This window comes from Microtus ochrogaster, chromosome 7 (genome assembly GCF_000317375.1).
Source record: "Microtus ochrogaster isolate Prairie Vole_2 chromosome 7, MicOch1.0, whole genome shotgun sequence".
Classification (NCBI taxonomy): domain Eukaryota; kingdom Metazoa; phylum Chordata; class Mammalia; order Rodentia; family Cricetidae; genus Microtus; species Microtus ochrogaster.
In genome coordinates this window covers 2,916,719-2,935,045 of record NC_022014.1, presented here as the reverse complement: position 1 = coordinate 2,935,045, position 18,327 = coordinate 2,916,719, and the positions used below count along the sequence as shown (strand labels likewise).

General features: G+C 51.6%; 2 protein-coding genes across 4 annotated transcripts in view; one reads left to right on the top strand and one right to left on the bottom strand.

The window, feature by feature from the left end:
- Nucleotides 1-4,598, bottom strand: part of Tmem204 (transmembrane protein 204) — a 26,191-nt gene extending 21,593 nt beyond the window's left edge. Inside the window, exons 1-2 of the mRNA XM_005349116.2 lie at nucleotides 4,451-4,598; nucleotides 3,320-3,992 (exon numbers count right to left, since the gene is read on the bottom strand). Coding sequence (XP_005349173.1) covers nucleotides 3,320-3,599 — 280 coding nt within the window. The 5' untranslated portion in view covers nucleotides 3,600-3,992; nucleotides 4,451-4,598. The remainder of the gene's footprint in view (nucleotides 1-3,319; nucleotides 3,993-4,450) is intronic.
- Ift140 (intraflagellar transport 140) overlaps nucleotides 1-18,327 on the top strand; it is an 89,111-nt gene that overhangs the window by 68,072 nt on the left and 2,712 nt on the right. For all 3 annotated transcript variants that reach the window (XM_026780995.1, XM_005349117.3, XM_026780994.1), the window contains 11 exons: nucleotides 10,338-10,515; nucleotides 11,329-11,519; nucleotides 11,947-12,042; nucleotides 12,247-12,379; nucleotides 12,982-13,125; nucleotides 14,222-14,350; nucleotides 14,467-14,649; nucleotides 15,467-15,673; nucleotides 15,947-16,159; nucleotides 16,243-16,409; nucleotides 17,407-17,548. In XM_026780995.1, coding sequence (XP_026636796.1) covers nucleotides 10,338-10,515; nucleotides 11,329-11,519; nucleotides 11,947-12,042; nucleotides 12,247-12,379; nucleotides 12,982-13,125; nucleotides 14,222-14,350; nucleotides 14,467-14,649; nucleotides 15,467-15,673; nucleotides 15,947-16,159; nucleotides 16,243-16,409; nucleotides 17,407-17,548 — 1,783 coding nt within the window. The remainder of the gene's footprint in view (nucleotides 1-10,337; nucleotides 10,516-11,328; nucleotides 11,520-11,946; nucleotides 12,043-12,246; nucleotides 12,380-12,981; nucleotides 13,126-14,221; nucleotides 14,351-14,466; nucleotides 14,650-15,466; nucleotides 15,674-15,946; nucleotides 16,160-16,242; nucleotides 16,410-17,406; nucleotides 17,549-18,327) is intronic.

The following is an 18,327-nucleotide window of genomic DNA, read 5'->3' as shown; positions in this document are numbered from 1 at the left end:
GTGCAGTGAGGGGATGGTGACCCGTGCAGTGAGGGGATGGTGACCCGTGCAGTGAGGGGATGGTGACCCGTGCAGTGAGGGTGAGGGTATGGTGACCAGTGCAGTGAGGGGATGGTGACCCGTGCAGGGAGGGGATGGTGACCCGTGCAGGGAGGGTATGTGTAATCGGTGCAAGGAGGGAATGGTAACCCGTGCAGTGACTCACGGGGCCAGGAAGAGAGTGCAGACTGACTGCTGGTCTGTCCTACCCTCTGCTCCCCTTTCTGTTGTCTTCCTCGCCCTCCCTTCCTGGCAGCTAGAGTTCCGCCATATTCCATGACAGACTCGCAGAGTCATTCACTCGCTGCGCCTGAGATCCCGTGAATCACAGAGTGCTGAGCACTGTCATTGTCCCTGCTGCCTCCCACCCAGAAGGCCCACCGTCTGCTGTACTGCCTGTTTGCACAGCTCAAGATGCCTCAGTGAGAACATGGCATAAATATGCCAAACAGTCTGTCAGGCTACGTGGCCAGCTAGCCAGCCTGTCTAGGCAGCAATATCTGACGTCCACCATGGCACAAGGGGGTGTGGCAGTGCTCAGGGGCTACCTAGAAGCAGGAGCTGAGGGCAGCAATAAGACCCTGGGTACCACATAACAGAATGGCTAACTGGCAAAAAAAAAAATCCCCATGACTCTCTTGGAGAGGCCCCAGTATGACATGGGAAAGGTGTGGAGGCCTGAGCCTGACCTGGATGAACCATGTTTCCTTTCAGTGCTCTCAAGCCTTCTGGAAGCACAGAGCCCTTAGACCAGAGTTGAGAATGTCTTGGGATGGCCCAGATGGTCCCTTGGTTGTTTGCAGTCAAAAAGCACTGAGTGATCCCAACTCCATGTGTTCTACAAGCAAGAACTCATGGCACAGAGCTAGCAGGAGGTAGCCCTGCCAGATGGCCCCATCAGTGACAGTGAAAATTCTAATAGTGGCCTGGCCTGTACTTTTGCCCCAGTGCCCTAGGCTGTTTCTCATAATAAAATTGCGAGCACCTAGTCAGCCTTGTGACACCAACTGATATGCCCATAGTGCATTGGAGGTTTAAAAGTTCATTGCTCAGGCACGAAGTATGTTAGATGGCCGAATTAGAGCAGCTGCCCCTCCCCAGAGAGTTGATTTCTAGAATCACTTGGGTCATGTGGTGGGGTTTTGCATGAGAGTCTCAAGGCTGGTCACGGATCTGATTTTAGATGGTAGCAGGTCATCTTCAAGCTGGTGATACAGATCCACAGGTGGGCGCAACAGGCATCACTGGCCATGCGATTCCTATTGTCTCTGTCCACGAAGAACAGTGTATGAGCTCACTTAGAGTGGTTGGCACAAGTGGGGAGCAAAGTTCATGGAGAGAAGATGAAAGGGAAGAGACCAACATCATCATCTCTACCTCCGAGCCCCTGGGCACTAAGCCAAACAGCCCTGTCCCCAGCCAGGGGGTTAGGGACCAGCTTCCCCTCAGGAAATGCTGACTGATGGCTGCTTTGTTCCTATTGCGTTTCAGTCTCAATGTGTGTTCAACTGTGTTAGCAACCAGAATTATACATTTAGCCTGTTTTCCAAAATTTTCATCCTGCAACTTAATATCAAGAAGCTTTTAAATGTCTCTCTGTTGTTTGAACAATAGTTGCTACTCAGATTCATTGAGGATCAAGTACTTGCAAATGCCATATTAATTGCAAAAGATGTTTGTTTTTCTCTTTTTGAGACAGGGTCTCACTATATAGCCCAGGCTAGCCTGGCTCGGTGCCTGAGTGTTAGGATTACAGTCATCCATCGCCAGCCCAGCTTAGGAAAGTGTTTTTAAATTGTCTAAGAAGCTCATCAGGTAGGCGAGAGACTCACATGGGTGAACATCAGGCTTACATAGGCAGAGAACCGTAAGAAGACACAGGTCCTCAGGGCAGGAGTAGCTGTAACTGTCATGCCGTCACATAGACATGGGCAGGGAGGAGGTCATAGAGGCCTGTGTGTTCTGAGGTAACAGGCCTCAGAAGGAGAAGAGTGGAAAGAACAGGACATCTACACAAGATGCTCCTGGAACGCACCTGCTGGCGGCACACACAGGCAGGAAAGAGAAGCAGTACTATACACACATCACAAGGACAGCTGGACTGTTGAGAGTCTTTACAGTCCAGAGTGGAACTGGCTATTCTCAGAGCCTAGTAAGACCTTAGCCTACACCTGGCCCCACCCCAGAAGATGTGGACAAAGCCGCACCCATATTAGAAGCTTGGTGGAGCCTTCAAGGTAACTAGCTTTCCTGCCTGGCCAAAATGGCCACAGAGAGAGAGCTAGAGCTCTCTACTGACAGACACATCACACAGAGACCCAAGTTTGGCTGTTTGGCCTCCCATGAGACACCTAGATTCTGAGAGTGTTTTTATATGTTTTGATCTTTTTCTCAGTAAAAGAGTGCCTGCCTGTCAAAACCCCAAGGAAGATGCTGACCTACTCCCATTGTACTCGGTCAGTGAGATGGGGTGCTGTTCCCGGTCTGGCCTGTGAACCCGATGGTGGAACAGGCTTGAGGCAACGGCCCTGAGCGTATCACTCAGGCTTTCCAGAAAGTTCCCTGACAACATTGAGGGATGCACACCTAAGTCTCATGCTTTCTCAAGGTCAGTGTTGCTTCTGACAGAGCTGTCTGACCTGCAGCCTTCCTAGCAGTTTGTCATAGAGATCGGGTACTTGTAAGCCAGACCCCTTGCCACTCTAGGGATTGTCATCTGGAGAGAACTTGCGTGTAAACAGACATGCTTTCTTTAGGTAGTATCTTCATATTTATGCTTGTGCTCTCATACCTGAGTGCTATTTTAAGTGAAGTTCCTCACCCCAGGGTAGAAGAAGAGAGCTGGAAGAGGAGAAGGCCACCATTGGGGTGGGGGAGGTAACTCTGCTCTGCTACCATGTGCTTCCTCTCGCCTCTTAGACATCCCAGCCAGAGTCTGATTCACTGTCCTGAAGACCCTGAATACCTCAGGAGTAAAGACAGAACTCATTCACACGTTCTTATGCTTCTCATTTACTCCTTAGTAACACTTCTTTTTAACCGAGGAACAGCATCTGGGTTTGATTAGTACCCCCATCTTTCCTTCGTCAGCCACATGTAATGGCAGAGAAGGAGCCTCCAGCCACATGAAGCGAATCCCCTGAGAGAAGCCAGAGGCAAGCCTAGGCCCATCAGGGAAGCTACATAGCATTGCTTTTCAGGGTGGCACAAGGCCACTATCATGAGCACAACCTCCCTTCACCTAACTACCTGAAGGTGACAGAAAAACAAGAAGACTTACGTTTGACGGTGCCTCGAGACTCCTGGAAACCTGCTGACTCCGAGCCCCATCCCAGCTCCTCGCAGTCATGTGTGTCCACCTGTCCGGTTCGGGCCCCAGGGCTGGTGCCTCCCTTACCCCTGTCCACCAGCCAGCAGGACTTCCACAGCCCCACGCTTCGCTTGCGTCCATCCTCCAGCGTCTGGTACACCCAGTTGGGGGTAAAGGCTGCTGCATTGTTGAGAATGAGGGAGACAAGGGCCACCAGCACAGCTGTGGCCACAAGTTTCTGCACAGTCATATCTGACTGCCAATACTGTCTATCTCGGAGAAAGTCCCAAGTCCCGGTCAGCTGCTGTGCATCCAGAGAAAGCCGAGCTGCTGCTAGGGGTAGCTAGAGGACATCACCACCCATCCTTGGGAAGCTATGCAGCAGCTCCAGCCAGGCGCGTGAGGATGTAGACGGTATGGGGAGAAGCCCATGGGACAGGTCCAAGTGAGCTGCTCACAGCCCTGCCTTATCCTCCCTCTTGAACCTGGAGCAGGGACGAGCCTGTGCTGAAGCTGGCTTCCCCAAGACCCATTCCAGGGAGAAATCTGGGGCCCCGGCCACACCAGCGAGAATCCAGAGTTGTAAGTGGGCCGTCTTCTTTAAAACAGTGGCCAGGGAGGCTGTGTCCACAGTGCCTCTTGCCTACAGCAACGGAAAACAAAGTAACTCAGGATGCACGCACAGTGTGGGAATCAGCTGGGTCACACTCCTTAGAATTGCCTGCTGGAGACAGCCCGACGAGAGGAGCAGGGTTGTGGAAGCAGCGTGGGTTTGGCCTCTCTGCTGCCTAGCCCGTCTTGGTACCTCTGCCACAAGTGGCAGCTCCTGGAAAGCAGAATTCCTGCTGCAAGGAAATGTGTGTATGCGCGTGTGTGTGAGCTCCAGTTTCCCTGTCTCTCAGCAGAGAGGAAATGGTTGTTTTTGAGGCTGTTTTTGGTGAGCAGGAGGGCGTAGCCAACTGCAACAAATAGCAGCTCTGCCAGACACTAACAGGATGTGCTTCCTGATGGGAACGGCCTGCTCCAGCCCACCCCCTGGCTGCCCCTCCCACCTTCCTGTCCCATAGGAGTAGTCAGGGATGCCAGTCAGGACACTCTTACCTGCTGCCGTCAAACCGAGGTAGCTGTGCTAGGTCCAGGATCAGCTGATGCTAGGGGTATCACAGGCAGGCAGAATCCTAAGGACTGGGTGTCCAACTGTCCATCCATCCATTGCCCCCTGCATGGTACATGCTACAAGTTCCTAGAGTATATGGCATGGTTAACCATGGGTTACAGCCCCTTTGAGGAGGTCTAATGACCCTTTCACGGGGTCACCTAAGACCATTGGAAAACACAGATACTTATAGTACAATTCCTGACAGTAGCAAAGTTACAGTTATGAAGTAGCAACAAAATAATCTTATGGTTGGGGTCAGCACAACATGAGGAAACTGTATTAAAGGTTGCCACATTAGGAAGGTTGAGACCACTGCTCTACAGCCTCCCCTTTCCGGGGTTTGTTTTTTTTATTCTTGGTTTTTCTAGACAGGCTTCCTCTGTGCAGCCTTGGCTGTCCTGGAAATCACTCTGTAGACCAGGCTGGCCTCAAACTCACAGAGATTCACCTGCCTCTGCCTCCTGCTGAGATTAAAGGCATGCACCACTACCACCCAGCTGGGGCTCTACCTTTTGGATGGGGATCAGGTTCTGAGATGGCAAAGCAGGTGATGATGCACCTGAGATAGACCGTCGTCTGCTAGCAGAGACCCGTACACCTCATGGGAGCGAGCGTGTTGAGACCTGATGGGGAGGGGCCCTACTTGAGGAGCCTCTGGCTGTGTTGTTGTGGTGACCAGAAGAGGTGGAGTTCTGGGGATTTGGAGCGCTGTGCAGGCTGGGGTAGCTAATGTGGTTTCTGACCAGCCAGGTTTGCTTTCTAACATGGTGATTGTTCCCCTGAGGCTGGACAGGAGCAAGACAAGTATCATTTGCTCCCCTCATAACCCAGATCTGGTGAATAAAAGCAATCAGGTGTGAGACTCTGTGCCTCACCCCCAGAGACCCTGACCCTCCCATAACAGGGATCCACCTCCAGGATTCTAGCGCTGCCTAAAAGATCTCAGGAATAGAGGTGCTGTCGGCTGCCCAACCCACCCTCTAGCACAGGTACCTGGGACAGAATCTGGACACAGAATGCCCCAGGTGGAAACATAAAGCCTTTTCCTGTCTTCATGCACCGACATGTTGGGCGCCCTACTTCCTAGTACTGCTGCTTCCGTCAGCCATATGTTCGTGTGTATAGTCGGGCCCCTGGCCCTCCATCAGCTTGCATTCCCATCACCGGTCCTGAGAATGTCTTGTCAATTCTCTGAGGGATTTTACGAGTTTACCCCTGAAGTTTGAAACCAGTATCGATATGACTTATTTATATTTTCCATTCTCATTGGCCTGAGCCTGAAGGAAATTTACTTTTCATTCTAGGTCTCTGGGTCCAGCCTCTCTGTGGGTTATGTTCCCTCCCTCCCTCTTTCCTCTCTCTCTCTCTCTCTCTCTCTCTCTCTCTCTCTCTCTCTCTCTCTCCCTCCCTCCCTCCCTCCTCTCTCTCTCCCTTCTTCCCCTGCCCCCTTTCTTTGAGGCAGGGTTTCTGTGTAGATCTAGTTGCCCTGGAACTCTCTCTGTAGACCAGACTGTCCTCGAGCTCACAGAGATCCGTCTGCCTCTGCCTCCCGAGTGCTAGGATTAAACACGTGCGCCGCCACTGCCCGACCTCTAGGTTACGTTCTAAGCACAAGGAACTTGACAAGAGGTGTAGGTGCTGTCTGCCCTCAGCTCATGCCCTGACTCAGAAGACACTTACGTAGGACAACTGCCATTTTCCCGCATGTGCCTCCCCCCAGAGGCAGAATTAGGGTGCAGCATCTCCAACACAACATTCCCAAACATGAAACAGAGCAAGTATATTTGAAATGGAGATGTCCCCAAGTTTCCATTCAGAGAAAATCTATTTCCCTCCTTAATTAAGCCAGTTATCTTCAGGTAGTTGTTACACAGCTAATTTTCAGAGGGAATCAAACATGTAGTTTCAAACCCAGGGAACTGTTGTAATGATTCTCTAACTCCAAGCTGACCTGTCCTTCTGCCTCAACCTTCTGTAGCTGGAACTGAAGACTACAAGGACACGCATGATCATCTCAGATGGGGCCCTTGTCCTGGTTTTGTTTTTCCTTTCCTGAGCTGGGTTAGGAGGAAGCCAAAGCCTTGCAGGAGCTTCTGCCGTGCCGCCATATGACTGTGCACTCGGGCTATCTGTGTGGGAGGGTAGGCGGGGGAGATAAGGCATCAGGAGGGGGGTCCTGTCTTGAGACATGATGCTGTCCTTAGAGGATTTTAGGGTCCTGTGTGACTGGTAGGAAATCTCCCCCAAAGGACCGCAAGCCAAGCTGGAGAATTGTTACTGTAGCTATGTGATCCTCTACCCCCACTCACCACACTGCCACCATGCACGCGCACACACACACACACACACTTAGACGAGCAAGGAACATCCTAAGTGTAGATCAGCCTGCTGGTCCCCTAGTCGCTCACTCAGGACAGGTCCAGCCGACCATAGGTCCTCCTAGAAACTAGGCCCGTGGCAGAGCCCCCTCTGTGACAGCATCTGCTTCTCATCTAGATGCCTATAAGCTGATGAGGTACAGATGTGATCCCTTTCCACAGAGTAACTCAGACAACAGGAAATTCTCAAGACTTGGACAGGGCCGGGAGGGTGTTTACTTCTTGGAATTTATGCCAGATGCACAAATCCCAGAACTCTGCGCGGGCGTCGGAGCTGCCGCATCCTTGGAGAGCGAAGTTGCCGGGGTCGTGTGCAGAGAATGTCAGGAATCCTGTGGGAGGTGAGATGGTCCTGGTCTGGAGACAGCCACGGAACGTGCAGTGTGCATTTGTGGAAAAGGCTGGCAGCCATTTTTCGGGCCTAGGCTCTTGCAGAAGCTGAGGCCTGGTCTTCCCTATTAGGGGCACAGCGGGGACTCTCCCCCCAGTTCTCCCTGTCTGGCTGGGGGCTGTTCCTCCAGCACAAGCTCTTCAGATCCCCTACTTGATTCATCCTCGGGCAGAGGCCCCTGTGAAAATAGCCAGACATCTCGGTGAGGGGAAAAGACCTTTGTCACGTACAGGGCCAAGGAAGCACAGCAGCCCCAAGACAAGCCTCCTACCTGTCTCACACTCCACAGAAGGCCAGACACTGGCCTGGAGCAGACCCTCCTGGTGGGAAAAGAGAAAGCCCAGGGCACACACCAGCCAGCTTTGCCTACAGGCCAGGTACTGCTCTTAGTTATCTTCCCAACACTGGATATGGACACAGCTGTTGCTTTCTAGACAGTACAGAAGGGGGGCTACCCGGGGAAGCAGAGGCCACCAAAAGGCCATGTCCTCCCATCCATCTAGCCTCCACACCCAGGCCTCAGGAGGCAGTGAGAGTAAACTGTTATTTTGGTTTCATATTCTTAAGACAGAGTCTCACCATGTAACCCTGACTGTACTGAAACTCACTCTGTAGACCGGGCTGGCCTCAAACTCATGGAGATTCTCCTGCCTCTGCCTCCTGCATACTGGAATTAAAGGCACTTTGCAAACATTTTTTTAAGCATGTAATTATATAAACTAGTAGGAACAGGATGATTCTTTAAAGGGCCTCTTGTCTAGCTACCATCGTGCTGTAGACAGCTCCCATGCCTCACGCACCCAGCTAGCCCAGCAAGCTCAGGAGGACACTGGCAGACCCTGTCCATCCTGAAAGTTCTGTGTAGCTCACTGGAGTTGCGTCAGGAGAACCAAGCATATTCTTTGGGATTCCAGACTTCTCACTGGATGACATTTCTAGGAACAGTTTTGACTTAAAGAACCCTGAGAGTTGGCAGGTATCCCACAGGATTCGACATGAGGCCCAGCGCTCCCTTTGAGAGACCCACACCAAAGGGTAGTAGGGAGTTTAAACTCAGAGTGGGACTTACTGCTTGAGGGCCCAGATAACCGGCCTCTGACAGGGATGTGTGTCCTGTCATAGCGGTTCCTGTTGGGAAGCTGCCCTGGCTGGGGCCATGTGGCACTGAGCAGGTTTGGCCACACATGCTGCCTCCGAGCGACCATGAGTCGTTTGATTTCCAAAGCCAAAAGCACAAGGGCAGTGAGTCCACCTGCTGGAGAAACATCTCAGCCAGGGGCTGCCTGTGGCTGGCACCTCTTAGAGGTCCCCAGCCTGGCTCACGAGTCACCTTGTCTAGAACAACTGTGTGTTTTGGGGACTGCAGACCAGAGTGTGAGAAGCCCAGGAGCCTCCCACAGCTGGCGGGGTTCGGGCTGGGATTTAGGCATACGTCCTTCCCTCTTCCCCAGAACAGCACCTTGAGCCCACGTTGCTGCCATGTAACTCTGGTCAGGCCTCACTTCCCTACAAGCGGTAGTCACCCGGTATGTCCCTGCTAAAATGCAGACACGCCTGTCCTCCTGTTACTTGATACCTAGGTCTATGGAGTCAGTCAGAGTTCTAGCAGGACCCAGGCAGGTCAGAATGACATATGGGCAGAACATGCTGACCTGAAGGAAAGACACCTGGATGTGTAAATTTTCAACCACAGGCACAGGAGCGGCCACCACACCCCAGCCAGTGCCTGAGCTGACTTAGTAGGTGTTTTCCCTCCACGTCTGTTCAAATCAAGGAATCTAAGACTTGGGTGATCCGTGGATCATCTAGCTGCCCATAGTAGGACTTGGCCCAACAGCTCAAGAGTCCTCTTACCCATCCTTCTTTGTGAACAAATCGTTAAGAAAATGTTCAGTACAATGGTGTATCGGGCCCCACTCCCCAGATCAGCAGCCAGCCTCATGTGGGCAGCTGCCTTTCAAGCTCTTAGTTCTGCTAAGTTTGTGAGGCTGCAAAAGAATAGATCTACCCCACTTCCTGGAACCAGGCTTCACCTGGGGGGAGCCCCTAGAATGTGATGAGAAGGCCTGGGGTAAATGCTTTTACACAGATGCTCCTGTCTGCACATCCCTGGTGCCTCGTGTGTGTGTGTGTGTGTGTGGTGTCGGGCGGGCAAGACAGGTTAACTACATGTGTATGTGCATACCTGTGCATGTAGCACTGCTGTGGTCTTAGAATAGGAAGAACCTATTTCTAGTTGGCCTAAGCAGAGGGGGGACTGTGCGAAGAACACACTGGTTCCCTTTCCACCTCTCTGTTCAGTGTTTGTTCCAAACTGAGTGTTTACAAGAGGATCCTGTATCCTCTCTAAGGAGGTCCAGGATCACACTGGACTACCTCAAAATGGGGGACAAGGAAGGGTCCACTGTCTAGGCTGGCCCTGCTCCAGGCCCCTTGATTGAGTTGGGGTTGTGGTCCGCCTCCACGCCACCTTTCCAAACACTGAGTTCTGCCTGGGAGAGGTGAGGTAAGGCTGTCATGACCCTTCTTCCTGTAGGATCTCCAGTGCTGGAAGTAGTATAGGAAAGCTACATGGAGTCTGTTACTCAGTTGTGAGCAAGAAGGTCTGTCTTTGACCTGACTCACAGTTAGGAAAAGCCATTGTCTGCTGAGCAGACAGAGTAACACAGCATAGTTATAGAAGATCATCTGTCCCCTTTGTCATTGCCAAAGGCCTTCAAGATCAGAGATGCTATGTTAAGACATGCAAGGGAGACTCAGGATAGTTCTTTCCTTCCTGCATGCACTGCCTATTCTGCATGTAGGGGTTCAATTCTGCAGTCCTACTGTGCTGGCCATACACGGTGTCATATAGGGGTCCTTTTCTGCAGTCCTACTGTGTTGGCTGTACACAGTGTCATGTAGGGGTCCTGTTCTGCAGTCCTACTGTATTGGCTGTATACAGTGTCATGTAGGACCCTCTGCTTGCTGGTTCTGTGCACTCTCAGATGCTGAGAAGGGGCAGGGGGTTCCTGAGCTCTGGGTTGGAAGCTGACAGGGCTTCCTATCTTCTCTCTACAGTGAGACTGTCTGGGAGAACATGGCACGCATGTGTGTGAAGACTCAGAGGCTGGATGTCGCTAAGGTGTGCTTAGGGAACATGGGCCATGCCCGTGGGGCCCGAGCACTACGGGAAGCTGAGCGGGAGCCAGAACTGGAAGCCAGAGTGGCCATGCTGGCCATACAGCTGGGCATGCTGGTGAGTGGTCCCAGTCTCAGACAGACAGACACGGGGGCAGAGAGGAAGGTGGTCAATCCTGTCACATCGCCATGCTGAGCCTGCAGTAAAAGGGGCAGAGGCCGCTAAGTAGAGACCTTCTTCAGCTAAAGTCTAGTAACACAGGACCAAGGAGGTGAAGTGGAGCTGGCAAGCGGACACGCAGTCTGGCTGCTGGTCTCTTGAGGCCTGGGGTCTGCAGGAGGGAGACAGCGGGTGTTCCTGGCAGACGTCCACCTACAACAGAAATCCCTCAAAATAGCCTATGCTATCAGGTTGGTTTCCTAAGGCCTCCGGTCTGGGGCTACCTCCTCCTGCCTTAAAAGATACTGACACATTCCCACAGTCAGATGACTTAGTGGACTCATGCATCCAAGAGGCAGACCTCTGAGCAGGGAATTGTGGAGGCAGGCATCCCACCCACACATATGCTACGTGGCAGGAGCACCCCAGAAGACTTCCCTATTTGTAGGGGATCACAGGAGTGATGCAGGACCCCCTAGAGTATGGCTGGGCTGGAGCAAGGTTAAAATTCCCCTGGCAATGTACAGGTCTCAGTGGAGACTGGAAAGTCACGTGGACACATGTTGCCTTTCTTGACTGCCAGGCCCGGCGTGGTGTGCATGTGCATCTCAAGGCATGCGGTGCATGGTCATGAGCTTGTGGCGACTGTGAAATGACCTTCACAGCAAAGTGACACCACGACAGCCCCTCGTGCCCATTGTCCTTTCTCCTCAGGTGGTCTTTCTAAAACAGCAGCACCGTAACTGAGGCTACGTCTCTCTTTATCCCCAGGAGGAGGCTGAACAACTCTACAAGAAGTGCAAGCGCTATGACCTCCTGAACAAGCTCTACCAGGCCTCAGATCAGTGGCAGAGAGCAGTGGAGGTGGCTGAGCTCCACGACCGTGTCCACTTGCGCACCACTTACTACAACTATGCCAAGCACCTGGAAGCCAGTGCAGACTGTGGCCTGGCCCTCAGTTAGTGAGTGGGGTGTGGGCAGGGATGGGCCCTGACAGTTCTGAAATGGAGACCTGTCCCAGGGCAACCAGTGTGATCCTCCATAGGAGCTGACCAGGAGCTTGGGTTCTGTGGTGGTGAGACAGAATGTTTAACCCTCTGTGTGTCAGTCAGTGTGGTACATACCAAACTTAGGGATCCCCGAGGAAGAATGTGCCACAGGGATACAGCTACAGGGAAGCCCATTCCAAAAGTGGGGTGAGCTGTGCTTAGAGTTGCATCCATGATATGGAATTTGCATGATAGCTCTGAGGTATGGCTAACACTCTGGTCCACATAGCACAAAACATACAAGAATGCACAGAGCGCAGGGCTGCAGGCCAGCTGTTATCAGACACTCTGATATGGCCCCTGGTCGTGAAGCAAAGTGGAACAGCTCCTTCTTCCACAGCTATGAGAAGTCCGACACCCACCGATTTGAGGTACCCAGGATGCTGTCAGAAGATCTACAATCACTGGAGCTCTACATCAACAGGATGAAGGACAAGTAAGTGTCCCCACGGGACAAGACCTCCCAGGTGTGCACGTCCCATGTCAGAGCGGGGGAGTGAGTCCACCTGATCCAAGGGCTGGTCTTGGAACAGCTCCAGATCTGTCCCTTTCAGTTTCATGCATCCACTGTGGGCGGTGATGGTACAGGGTGTCAGTTCCGGTGGGAGTGAGACCTTGAGCTCCAAGGGTTGTCACACAGGACCCTGTGGAGGTGGTGGGCCCAGTACCTTGAGAGCCAGGCCGAGATGGACACTGCCTTGCGCTACTACGAGCTGGCACAAGACTACTTCTCCCTGGTCCGGATCCATTGCTTCCAAGGCAACATTCAGAAGGTGAGAGTGGGCGAGGAGGTAGAGCACATGTCTGTATGCATGGGGCCCTCAGCTGGACCCCTGTGTGCGTGTGTGTGTGTGTGTGTGTGTGTGTGTGTGTGTGTGTGTGTGTGTTTGCATGTGTGTGTGTACAATTTTAATTTAAAAATGAAAGAAAGGTTGGGAATGGAGAGATGACTCAGCAGTTAAGAGTGCTTGCTGCTTTTCCAGAGTTGAGTTCCTGGCATTCATGTGGGGCAACTCACAGTCACCCGCTAACATCCGGGGATGTGGTGCCTTCTTCTGGCCTCCACGGGCACTGCATCTATATGCACAAGCACATACATGTAAAAATTAAACATTTTTAAAAATAGGTGGGACTGGAGAGATGACTCAGCAGGTAAGAACACTGGCTGTTCTTCCAGAGGACCCAGGTTCAATTCCCAGTACCCACATAGCAGCTCACAACTGTCTGTAAACTGGCACCTCACAGACATACATGCAGACAAAACACCAATGTCTATAAAATAAATAATTCTTTAGGAATAAAAAAAATAGGATAGTGCATCCTGTGGAGTGGAGTGAGGGGACAGAGACGATCCTGGGTGCTCTGGTCTTTCTAGGCTGCTGAAATAGCCAACGAGACTGGGGACTGGGCTGCATCCTACCACCTTGCCCGGCAGTACGAGAGCCAGGATGAGGTGAAACAGGCGGTGCACTTCTACACGCGGGCACAGGCTTTCAACAACGCCATCCGCCTGTGCAAGGTATGGTTCCACCTGAGCAGGAGGCACATCCTGCACTGCTTGGTCCTGGAAACCTGACTGGGGTGACAGCAAAGCGAAGAAAGGACAGGCACATATACAGACAGGCTGGGCTTGGGGAGCTGCGCTCACGCTGTGGAGAGCACCTACTGGCAGACCAAAGCCCTGTGTGTTTACTATGTGCAGCACAAGGAGGAGGGATTAAGGGGTCTTGGTAAGCGGTCTCTGAAGGGGATTCTCAGGCTGTAAACACCTGGGAAGAGGAGGTTGCAACCAGCACTTTCTGCACACACTGTCAACATCATTACACAGACCTGAGAAAGGCTTTGCCAGTTCTCCTGAGCCTGGCCCAGGGAAGGCTTTGCCAGTCTCTGGGTCTGAGGCATTGGGTTCCTTGACATAGCCATGTCCAATGCCAACAACACACATTCACACAGGGTTTCCTCCTCTCCCTCACGCTATTGCTGTTTTCAAAGTTTTATTAAGAGTACTCCAGCCGGCATTGGTGGTACATGCCTTTAAATCCCAGCACTCGGGAGGCTGATGCAGGTGGATCTCTGTGAGTTTGAGGCCAGCCTAGTCTACAGAGTGAGTTCCAGAACAGCAAGGGCTACACAGAGAAACCCTGTGGCGGGGGGGGGGAGGGATATGCTTCAAACACAAAGGTTCAGAGGCCTGTGCTGTGAGCACTCACACCTGCTGCTGGGTTCCTACTCACCTCTGACTCTTCTTGTCCCCTCCCTCTGGGCTTCCTCTGACATTGCCACTCTGTCCAGTCTCCCGAGCCAGTAGTGGGCTGACACATGGGTTACAGCCTTGCAAATGCACACCTCATCAAAAGCTGTCTGGTATTTTTATGAGTACCCCCTTCAGTCTTGTTTCTGGAGTTATCCCTACCTCAGGTGATTCTTTCCGTGCTCTGTAAAATAGAATGAAAGGTATCTGAAAACCCTGGTACAGAGGCTGGCCTAGTATAACCTGATGCCCCTGAACTGGTACGGATCTGCCGGTGATACCAAACACAGCCACATTCACGAATCTCCGGGGTTTGGGTACGCTGGACAGAGCTGCCCGCAGAGCCACACCTTCCTCCCTGCAGGAGAATGGCTTAGATGACCAGCTCATGAACTTGGCCCTGTTGAGCTCCCCAGAGGACATGATTGAGGCAGCCCGGTATTACGAGGAGAAGGGCGAGCAGATGGACAGGGCTGTCATGCTCTATCACAAGGTGAGTGTTTGGCCTCTGCTGGGGACCTGCAGAGACCTTTGTGAAGCTCCAGGGAAACTGGCTGGGGGAATTGTTGGGACCTCAAGCAGCAGCTGAATTTCCACCACTGCCCACAGGCTGGACACTTTTCCAAGGCCCTGGAGTTAGCCTTCACCACCCAGCAGTTTGCAGCCCTACAGCTCATAGCAGAGGACCTGGATGAGAAGTCGGATCCTGCTCTCCTAGCCCGCTGCTCAGACTTCTGCATTGAGCACAGGCAGTTTGAAAAGGCTGTAGAACTTCTGCTGGCTGCCAAGAAGGTACAGGGATGGCAGGAGCCAAGGGGCGAGGCGTGCTTCTGCTATTTCTGTTTGATTATAAAGTCTCAAGATGGCTATGGCTGCAACTTGGCTGGAAGTCAGGGGTGATCCCAAAAGTTCACCCAGCATAGTATACCAGGATTGCTGCTGCGAGGGCCTCACCACCCACCCACGTCTTCAGCTCTAACCAGGCAGTCGGTTCTAGTGTGTGTGTGTGTGTGTGTGTGTGTACATGCAAGCAATGTAACTCACACAACATAAATTTCCTGTATTTTGGAGGCTTGTTTGGTTTTCTAGATAGACTATCTCAAGGTGGTCTCAAAATCTGTGGCTCAAGTGATCTTCCTGCCTGAGCCTCTGAAGTAGCTAGAATCATAAGCACACAACACCATGCCCAACATAGATTGTTTTGTCTTTGAGATGGTATCTCTCTCTATAACCTGGAGATATGGCCTTGAACTCACCATGAAGCTCAAGCTGGCCTGGTGCTCACATTCCTGCCTCATCTTCCAAGTACTAGGGCTACAGGTGTGCACTACCACACCTGACTTTGAAGTGGTTTCTGGTGGAAACATACAGTGTTGGAGTTTTTTCCCTACAGCAAGTGTTATTCTTCTGAGTTATTAAAAGCATGAGGAAGAGTAACACGCCTGAGTCTGTCCCTTAGCTTGGTCGTTTTAGTCCTGCCTGCTCAGCACAGGCAGCGCCAGCATAGCCAGGGGCGCAGCTTGCTCTGACGGGGTGGCAGACGTGATGGAGACCTAGGCAGGCGCCCAGCAGCCCTGCTACAACCTGCTTTGTCTCTGGCATCTTGCAGTATCATGAAGCGCTGCAGCTGTGCCTGGAACAGAACATGACCATCACTGAGGAGATGGCAGAGAAGATGACCGTGTCCAAGGACTCCAAGGACCTGTCTGAGGAGTCGCGGCGCGAGCTGCTAGAACAAATTGCGAACTGCTGTATGCGCCAGGGCAACTATCACCTGGCCACCAAGAAATACACGCAGGCTGGGAACAAGTTGAAAGTGAGTCTCTCTGGGCCACTGAGTCTCAGCTGGGCCATTTGTTGGGCATTTGGGCACAGGCCCTGATGCTACATATACCTCTGAGTATAGCCTGAGCAGGGAGCAGCCTTCCTAGCTAAGATGTTGAAGGACTGGGGAGTATGATGCATAAAGGCCCTTGTAATGGTGGAGCCAGACTCACAGTAGGTCCCATTAGCAAACTGAACTGCATTGTCCTGGGGACTTTCAAAACGTAAATCTGCTCAACTGAGCCCTGGCCCTTTCTCTGCCTAGGCCATGAGAGCACTGCTCAAATCTGGAGACACGGAGAAAATTGTGTTCTTTGCCGGCGTCTCAAGACAGAAGGAAATCTATATCATGGCAGCCAATTACCTACAGTCCTTGGACTGGCGGAAGGAACCAGAGATCATGAAGAATATCATCAGCTTCTATACAAAAGGGCGGGCCTTAGACCTCCTGGCTGGCTTCTATGATGCCTGTGCCCAGGTACAGACCTTCTTCAGGGTTCCAGCAGGATTGCAGGGGGCCCCACAGAGCCCCTTAGGTCCTCAAAGGTCTCTTTGGTACAGGTGGAGATTGATGAATACCAGAACTATGACAAGGCTCACGGGGCACTGACTGAGGCCTATAAGTGTCTGTCCAAAGCCAAGGCCAAGAGCCCGCTGGATCAGGAGACCAAGCTAGCCCAGCTACAAAGCAAGATGACCCTAGTGAAGCGGTTCATCCAGGCCCGAAGGTATGTCCTCTAAAGGAACAGGTCAGGAGGGGAAGGCCCTCTGTTTGTACCCCAAGATTCTCCACTTCCCTTCACAAGAATTTAGGCTGACTTTAAGAGACCAGACCGAGGGGCTGGAGAGATGGCTCAGAGGTTAAGAGCATTGCCTGTTCTTCCAAAGGTCCTGAGTTCAATTCCCAGCAACCACATGGTGGCTCACAACCATCTGTAATGGGGTCTGGTGCCCTCTTCTAGCCTGCAGGCATATACACAGACAGAATATTGTATATATAATAAAAAAGAGAGAGAGAGAGACCAGCCCAAGTTTGTGTTTCCAATAGATATTCTTCAGGTAATTCTTGAACAGCTAGATAGGATTCTCTGTTGCCTCTTATACCCGAGCTTCTCTCTGGGAACTCCCTCAGAATCTCAACACCATCTTGGGAAGATTATTCCACAGAAATTAAGAAAAAAGATTGAGGCAAGAGGAGTGAGCTCAAGTCAATAGATATGTCTAAGGGGAGCCATGGACCTAATCAGGGGTGGTCTGGGTTATTTTTCTGTTGCTGTGAGGAGACCCGATGCCCAAGGCAACTCATAAAAGAAAGAACTTAATTGCAGGCTTGCTCACCATTTCAGAGAGTTAGTCCATGCGCACCTCTGGCAGGAAGGCTCTTCCTAGTTTTAACTGCCTGTGTAAGATGGGATACCTTTCTCCCTGTGCCTCCTTCCCATGTGTCTCCTCTAAACAGATCTCAGTGTCAAAGCACAGGACCCAGGACTAAAGGGGATGATGGATGTATGTTAAGTGATTGGATTTACAAATGAACAAATTAAGGAATTAACATAATTCATGGAAGTCACCTTCACACACACACACACACACACACACACACACACACACACACACACAAATGCCATCTGGCCATTGCAAAAGCTGCTCCTGCAGGACAGGTTCTGGCATGCAATAAGTGTTGTAGGTCGGGCACAAGCCTTTCTGCCTTGTCTGTCTGTGTAGGACATACACAGAGGACCCCAAAGAGTCCATCAGACAGTGTGAGCTGCTCCTCGAAGAGCCAGACCTGGACAGCACCATCCGCATTGGGGACGTGTATGGCTTCCTGGTGGAGCACCATGTACAGATGGAGGAATACCAAATGGTAAGGTGGCCCTGCTTACTTAGTCCTGCTGCTCTAGAGCACAGGCCTGGTTGTTGGCAGAGGCTATTACTGTTTCCTTTGAGGTGAAAAACTCCTGTTCTAGAGCACTTTCTATTGCTCTGATAAACACCAAGACCAAAAGCAGCTTAGGGCAGAAAGATCTATTTCGCCTTACAACTCCTAGGTTACAGTCCATCACTGAGGGAAGTTAGGGCAGGCACCTGGAGATAGAGTCCAAGCAGATGCCACAGAGGAACACTGCTTTCTTAGACCACCCAGGACCACCTCCTCAGGGATGGCACTGTCATTCATTGGGCTGGGCCCTTCTATCTTTGTCAGTATTCATCAAGACAATTCAGGGTTGGCAAGCTAGACAGTCCAGTGGTTTAGAGCACTAGCTGCTCTTGCAGTGAACTCATTGCAACTCCCACGACCCAGGTAACTCCAGTTCCACGGGATCCAACAGCATCTGCCTTCCCCAGGTACTGGGCACACACATGATACATACATATGCAGACAAAATACATATAAGTCTTTGAAATGTATTTTTAAAAGAAAATGCCCCACAAACTCCCTACAAATTAATGTTATGGAGACATTTTTTCAATTGATGTTCTCTCCCAAGATGACTGTAGCTTATGTCATCCTTATTTAAGGATGGATGGATGGATGGATGGATGGATGGATGGATGGATGGATGGATGTAGAGGCGGTGCACGCCTCATTCTGTATTCGTGTTATTTCCATTTCACCCCTTAATAAAGAGACTTCCATGGATT